A 7,702-nucleotide genomic window follows, 5' to 3' on the forward strand; every position below is an offset into this window, starting at 1 on the left:
TTAGCGGCAAAATTATTGTTTTTTTTTCATTTCTTCATTACAAAAAGCAAATTAAACAGGCTGGCGTGTTTGGCACAACATGGGAAAAACTTTCAATATGTGGTTCACTCCAAGAAAAAGAAATATAAAATGATATCAGTAACAAGTACCCTGATAAACGTTAAAGGGAACCAGATTTGGCCCCTATAAGCTGCGGCCACCACCAGTGATCTCTTATATACAGCATTGTAGAATACTGTATATAAGAGTCCAGGCCGCTCCGTAGAAAATAAAAAAACACTTAGCGGGCGGTCCGGTCCGATGGGTGTTGCTACTCTTGGTCCGGTGCCTCCTCTCTGCTGCGATTACTTTCCTCCTTCTGACGCGTCCTGCGTCATCCACACAAGCCTGCAATGAGGTCCTGCGCAAGCGCAGTTTGATCTACCCTGCTCAGGACAGATCAAAGTATTGTAGTGCACATGCGCGGGCGGTCTTGGATGTTTCCGTGCGCCTGCACATTATAGTACTATGATAGCCTTACGCAAGGTAGATCAAAGCACTTCTGCGAAGGACCGCAATACCAGCTTGTGTGGATGACGTTGGACACGTCATCCATATAGGGCTCGGTTGAAGGAAGACAGCAATCGCAGCAGAGAGCAGGCGCAGGAGCAGAGAGAGGCGGCACCGGACCGGAGAGCAGCAACACCCATCGGACCGGACCACCCTCTAGGTGAGTATTATAAAAGTAATTTTTACATTCTACAGCGCGGTCTGAGCACTTATATACAGTATTCTAGAATACAGTATATAAGCGCTCAGTGGTGGTGGCCGCAGGTTATAGTCGCCAAATCTGGTGACAAGTTCCCTTTAAAATGAAGCTGTTGGCAGGTTTTTGCGATGTAATCTAATAGCAGCATGATGTATGGACAGGGACTCTGATTCCAGTACTATGTCACTTAGTTTACTGGATGCAGCAATTATGATAGAGTCAGTTTTTTCGGCTGCAGATTGAGCAGAGCTTAGTTGTTAAGTTGTGTATAACCCCGCCCACATCACAGCTTTCTGTGTACATTGTATAGTGACAGAGAGCTGCCAATCAATGCTGGGGGTGTGGTTGGACCAGGAGGCACAAGACGACTAGTCCTGTAATGATAATCTCCTGCAGGTAAAACACTGATGACAAATCACTGTAATCAAGCTCACTGCTCTTACATTATGGTGCTCTCAGACTACATACCAAAAACCTGGTGACAAGTTCAATTTAAAGGGCTTGTCCAGGATCGGGGGGAGTGACAAAATAAAAGGGTTCTGCTATTTATTTAATTTTTTCTTCACCCTTGTTCAAAAGGTGGTCTTGGTACGACAGCTGAAATTTTGCAAGTGATTAAAAGCCAAGCTACGATATCAGGCGCAGTCCCAAGAAAAATAGTGCAGTCTCAAAGAAAAACAAAACAAACAGAAAACATACCCTTATCTACCGAGCTTTGAGAACCATTATAATCTAATAGAAAAAAAAAACAAAAAACAGGGAAAAACCTTGAATTTTAAAAACACCTTCCATACTGGTTTGGTGGCTGATACAATACAAGCTTCATTCTACAGGTTTAAGTAAATTCTGCAAGACAACTATCTCCTTCTGAGGGCCTACTGGCAAATACAGATGGTAAAGATTGGGACCTATTCAGACAAGGAAGAAGTGATCACTACACACATTATTGGAATGTATATCTAAAGCCCAGACGACAGAAAAGTGCCTTCACCGTACATAGGGTGTGCATACTTTTGCATGCATGTGCATTGTAGGCTGGGCAGATGCAAATTACTTCTATAGGCTGCCTCGTGAATATTACAAGGACTGGAGCAGGATGTAAATCACATATCTGGAGACTGAGCTTTGAGAAGTATTCGACTACTGATAGTTACAGAGGATAATAAATGTTAAAAATGTGGGGGGAGCCCTAACTCAAGGATCCCAACCAAATGGGAAAGGGGTGTACCTTGACAAGGGATCTTGTTCTCAGCACTGGTGGGGCCTCAACGATCACTGGACGCACTCTTACAACAGGTGGTACCCCAGGGATGGAAATTTAGGACATGCCCAACAGATAATACCAATGATCTGAATACTCCTAAGGTGCCAAAAATTTTAAAAAATGCAACATGAAGACCTCAAGGGTCCCTTAGTGTTAAAATGAAGCAAAGATTCAGCTCCTTAACTTTGGTGGTGATGATATAACTAGAAACATCTTTATAATATTAAAGAACCTGCCTAAATGATACCCCTTCACCAGTATAATGACTATTATATCTTACTGCACACATATTGTATTTTGTGCAAAAACACAAGAAAAGAGGGGGAGGGGTTCCCAGTTCTGGAGATGTATCTGAAAGTTAAAAGATAAATTAAGTGCCTGTGATAACCAATCAGATTCATGTTCTCTTTTTTTGTGAGACCCTTGGATAATTGGAGAAATAACTGCATTGATGATAACCCTTCACCAGTATAATGACTATTATATTTAACTGCACGCATATTGTATTTTGTGCAAAAACACAATAAAAGAGGGGGAGGGGTTCCCAGTTCTGGAGATGTATCTGAAAGTTAAAAGGTAAATTAAGTGCCTGTGGTAGCCAATCAGACTCCTGTTCTCTTTTTTTGTGAGACCCTTGGATAATGGGAGAAATAACTGTATTGATGATAACCCTTCACCAGTATAAGGACTATTCTATTTTACTACAGACACATTGTATCTTGTGCAAAAACACAAGAAAACAGGGGGAGGGGTTCCCAGTTCTGGAGATGTATCTGAAATTTAAAGGTAAATTAAGTACCAATCAAATTCCGGTTCTCTTTTTCAAGACCCTTGGATTATGGGTGAAATAACTACATTGATTTTTAAGGTAAATTGTTCCATTATTGCACTTGCTATGATAACTCTCCTACCATTAAAGGACTTTAAGGAATTGTCCACTACTCGGACAACCCCTTCCTAAATACTGTACTTCCCAGTGTAAAATATATATATATATATATATATATATATATATATATATATATATATATAAAAAAACAAACCTTGCCTCCCACACCAATGTCGTTCCAGCAATCATAGTGCCGGGTGTCCCCACGCTCGGGTGACATTGTTATGCCAGATGAGTGTTGCAGTCAATCGGCAGTGGATAATGGATTGCTGTTCTAACAGTTCCAGGTACATCGCCCATGCGGTGTACACTGGGAAATACAGTATTTAAGATGTGGTTGTCCAACTAATCGACAAGCCCTTCAATGCCTTTTGTCAATTTACACTGTACATAAAGTATGGTAACACAAATATAGTCATGGATCTGGTGAAGGAGCCTTAAAGGGTTTGTCCACTTCCATTTTTCCCACAAAGGTTTAGAAGGACAAAAGAAACAAAAATAAGAAATAAATATCTCATTAATCCCCTAACACTCCCGTTCCAACAATACCCAGATCCTCAGCTAAATTTTACTTTCTGGAAATGTCAATCACAGTGAATGACTGGCTGATCAGTCATTTCCTGTGCGCCAAGAGGAACCAGGAAGTGGAGATGAGCGCAGGACCTGTGAAGCATTTGTAACGAGAGTGGTAGGGGATTGGCGGGTATCAATTCTTCTTTTTTACTATTCGCAGTGGACAACTATTGGAGTAACATAGAAGATGGGCTACATCTTACATTTCTCATGTTCTTCCCATTATACAGAACTTACAAAACAAGTGCAGGCATATTCAGCATGTGTCTAGAGTAGCGTGGCAGGAAGAAGTTGAAATTCCTTTATTAAGGGGTATCAGTGGTTGACATATTGCATCCTGATGGGAACCTTCAACTCTGGCAGGAATGAAATATTGGTTAGTAAGGATAGAGGTTGGCTGATTCACAAGACAGGCAAAAAGTTTGTTTCAATCCACCACATATTAGACATAAGAGATGACACCATTGTCTTTTTTTATGTTCCTTCGATATCCAGGAGGTATGATGTTTACATGTACACTGATGGCATGTGGTAGACGTTATCTGTTCCCCTTGAGGTGCCTCAGAAGAGTAGGACAAACGATTTGTTGCACCTTACGCCTCACCCAATATGCTGCGGGATCAGCCTTTTGTAAGTTTCTTCTCGAAAATTCCCTCCCCCCCTAAAATCGGCACGGGAGGAGTTAACATCCTTTGAAAGAGAACAGCTGCCGTTGAATCCTATCAAAACCTACTGAAGAAAATACTCCGGAAAGTATCCAGGAATAATGCTGAATTTCCACCTGTCCGTTAACACGTCAGAAGCCGCAAACTTGCCATTTCATCAATACTTCTTTGAAATTGGTTGCACGGAGCTGCATTTATATCATGATCCCCCAAAACAAAAAAAAAATCAATAGTAATAATAATAATAAAAAAAAATTAAATAAATAGAATAAATACAACTTTGCTTACCACAAAAAGTGGAGGAAAGGAAAGGACTGGTTTCACTAGTTAAAAAAAATGTAAAAAGAAGTTTCCAGGAACAACATAAATGACACTAAAAAGACGAGTACAATCCAATCCTAGCATTAAAACACTTTGCTGTGTGCGTAACGAGCGCCCCCCCTAAACGCTGAAGACGAGGCAGAGGAGGGCCGGAGTACGTGGTACTGTCAGGAATAGTTTTCTGTATTAAGTGCATTGTCTCCTTTAATACCCGGAAGGAAACGAGGAGTCCTCACTCTCTGTTTTACATTTAAACTTTTTCTCGTCTCCGTAGAACGGCAAGTGCTGAGGGTCGTGCTCCGAGCAGTACAGTCTCCCGTCTTGGGCTGAGGCCGTCAAGGCGCCTTTCTCATGAGCTCTGCAGAAAGACGACGGACAGAAGTCGCAGAAGGATGAAGAAGAAGCTCCGCACAGGTCACATTGGTGCCACGGACAATCCCATTTTCCTTTAGGAAAAAAAAAAAAATCCCCCAAAAAACATAAAATAGATGAAACGTCAACAATGAAATAAATGTGTAAGTGGTTACTTAAGTGCAGGCTACCTGTCATGGGTAAGCCTAATTCAGACAACCGTGAAACGCAATCAGACCGGCTGCTAGTCTACTGACCCAAACGCAACGGCTGACCCAGTCCGCATATCACGGGCCAAACTTGGATCCCGTTTCATGGACATCTGAATTTGACCACCTTTTTGTAAGTTGTGCCAATGTTTTTAAAATACAGTGAAGGAAATAAGTATTTGATCCCTTGCTGATTTTGTAAGTTTGCCCACTGTCAAAGACATGAACAATCTATAATTTTAAGGGTAGGTTAATTTTAACAGTCAGACTCTAACCTCTATAACATGGGCAAGACCAAAGAGCTTTCTAAGGATGTCAGGGACAAGATCACAGACCTGCACAAGGCTGGAATCAGCTACAAAACCATAAGTAAGACGCTGGGTGAGAAGGAGACAACTGTTGATGCAATAGTAAGAAAATGGAAGAAATACATAATGAGTGTCAATCGACATCGATCTGGGTCTCCATACAAAATCTCACCTCGTGGGGTATCCAGGATCATGAGGAAGGTGAGAGATCAGCCTAAAACTACACGGGGGGGGGGACTTGTTAATGATCTCAAGGCAGCTGGGACCACTGTCAGTAAGGAAACCATTGATACCACATTAAGCCAAATTGCTTAAAATCCTGCAGTGCCCGCAAAGTCTCACTGCTCAAAAAGGCCCATGTACAGCCGGCCCATCTGAAGCAAGCCAAAAAGCACCTGGATGATTCTGAGAGTGATTGGGAGAAGGTGCTGTGGTCATATTAGACAAAAATTGAGCTCTTTGGCCTTAAATGAACCCGCCGTGCTTGGAGAAAGAGAAATAATGCCTATGACCCAAAAAACACCATACCCACTGTCAAGCATGGAGGTAGAAACATGTTTTGGGGATGTTTCTCTGCTATGGACACAGGACTACTTCACCGCATCAATGGGACAATGGATGGAGCCATGTACCATAAAATCCTGAGTGACAACCTCCTTCCCTCTGCCAGGAAACTAAAAATGGGTCATGGCTGGGTCTTCCAACATGACAATGACACAAAACATACAGCCAAGGCAACAAAGGAGTGGCTCAAAAAAGAAGCACATTAAGGTCATGGAGTGGCCTAGCCAGTCTCCAGACCTTAATCCCATAGAAATCTTATAGAGGAGCTGAAGCTCCTAGATGCCAAGTGACAGCCACAAAATCTTAATGATTTAGAGATGATCAGCAAAGAGGAGAGGAGCAAAATTCCTCCAGACGTGTGCGCAAACCTCATCATCAACTACAAAAAAAGTCTCACTGCTGTGCTGCCAACAAGGGTTTGGCCACCAAGTATTAAGGCAAGAGGGATCAAATACTTATTTCTCTCTGCAAAATGCAATTAAATTTATATAATTTATACAATGTGATTTTCTGGATTTTATTTTGGATATTCTATCTCTCACTGTTAAAATTAACCTACCCTTAAAATTATAGACTGTTCATGTCTTTGTCAGTGGGCAAACTTACAAAGTCAGCAAGGGATCAAATATTTATTTCACTGTAGGTGTGCCGTAAAATTGCTGATTCTTTGATATTCCAGAGCACCTGACGCCTTTAGTCAACAATATCCTCCACACCCCTTGCAATGCCAATACACTTCACATCTGTACATACTGATGGGTAATTGATGACAATCAGCGTAAATAATATTTATACAGTACAGACCAAAAGTTTGGACACACCTTCTTATTCAAAGAGTTTTCTTTATTTTCATGACTCTGAAAATTGTAGATTCACATTGAAGGCATCAAAACTATGAATTAACACATGTGGAATGAAATACTTAACAAAAAAGTGTGAAACAACTGAACACGTGTCTTATATTTTAGGTTCTTCAAAGTAGCCACCTTTTGCTTTGATTACTGCTTTGCACACTCTTGGCATTCTCTTGATGAGCTTCAAGAGGTAGTCACCGAAAATGGTCTTTACTTCACAGGTGTGCCCTGTCAGGTTTAATAAGTGGCATTTCTTGCCTTATAAATGGGGTTGGGACCATCAGTTGTGTTGTGCAGAAGTCTGGTGGATACACAGCTGATAGTCCTACTGAACAGACTGTTAGAATTTGTATTATGGCAAGAAAAAAGCAGGTAAGCAACGAAAAACGAGTGGCAATCATTACTTTAAGAAATGAAGGTCAGTCAGTCCAAAAAATTGGGAAAACTTTGAAAGTGTCCCCAAGTGCAGTGGCAAAAACCATCAAACGCTACAAAGAAACTGGCTCACATGAGGACCGCCCCAGGAAAGGAAGACCAAGAGTCATCTCTGCTGTGAAGGATAAGTTTATCCGAGTCACCAGCCTCAGAAATCGCCGGTTAACAGCAGCTCAGATTAGAGACCAGGTCAATGCCGTACAGAGTTCTAGCAGCAAACACATCTCTAGAACAACTGTTAGAGGAGACTTTGTGCAGCAGGCCTTCATGGTAAAATAGCTTCTAGGAAACCACTGCTAAGGACAGGCAACAAGCAGAAGAGACTTGTTTGGGCTATAGAACACAAGGAATGGACATTAGACCAGTGGAAATCTGAGCTTTAGTCTGATGAGTCCAAATTTGAGATCTTTGGCTCCAACCACCGTGTCTTTGTGCAACGCAGAAAAGGTGAACGTATGGACTCTGCATGCCTGGTTCCCACCGTGAAGCATGGAGGAGGAGGTGTGATGGTGTGGGAGTGC

At 41.7% G+C, this 7,702-nt stretch overlaps 1 protein-coding gene across 6 annotated transcripts in view; it reads right to left on the reverse strand.

The window, feature by feature from the left end:
• Nucleotides 1-334: 334 nt before the first annotated feature.
• Nucleotides 335-7,702, reverse strand: part of NSD3 (nuclear receptor binding SET domain protein 3) — a 223,786-nt gene continuing 216,418 nt past the window's right edge. For all 6 annotated transcript variants that reach the window (XM_075346392.1, XM_075346391.1, XM_075346390.1 and 3 more), the window contains one exon: nucleotides 335-4,906. In XM_075346392.1, the coding sequence (XP_075202507.1) occupies nucleotides 4,665-4,906 (242 nt within the window). In that variant the 3' untranslated portion in view covers nucleotides 335-4,664. The remainder of the gene's footprint in view (nucleotides 4,907-7,702) is intronic.

The sequence above is a fragment of the Anomaloglossus baeobatrachus genome, chromosome 4 (genome assembly GCF_048569485.1).
Source record: "Anomaloglossus baeobatrachus isolate aAnoBae1 chromosome 4, aAnoBae1.hap1, whole genome shotgun sequence".
In the NCBI taxonomy this organism is placed as follows: Eukaryota; Metazoa; Chordata; class Amphibia; order Anura; family Aromobatidae; genus Anomaloglossus; species Anomaloglossus baeobatrachus.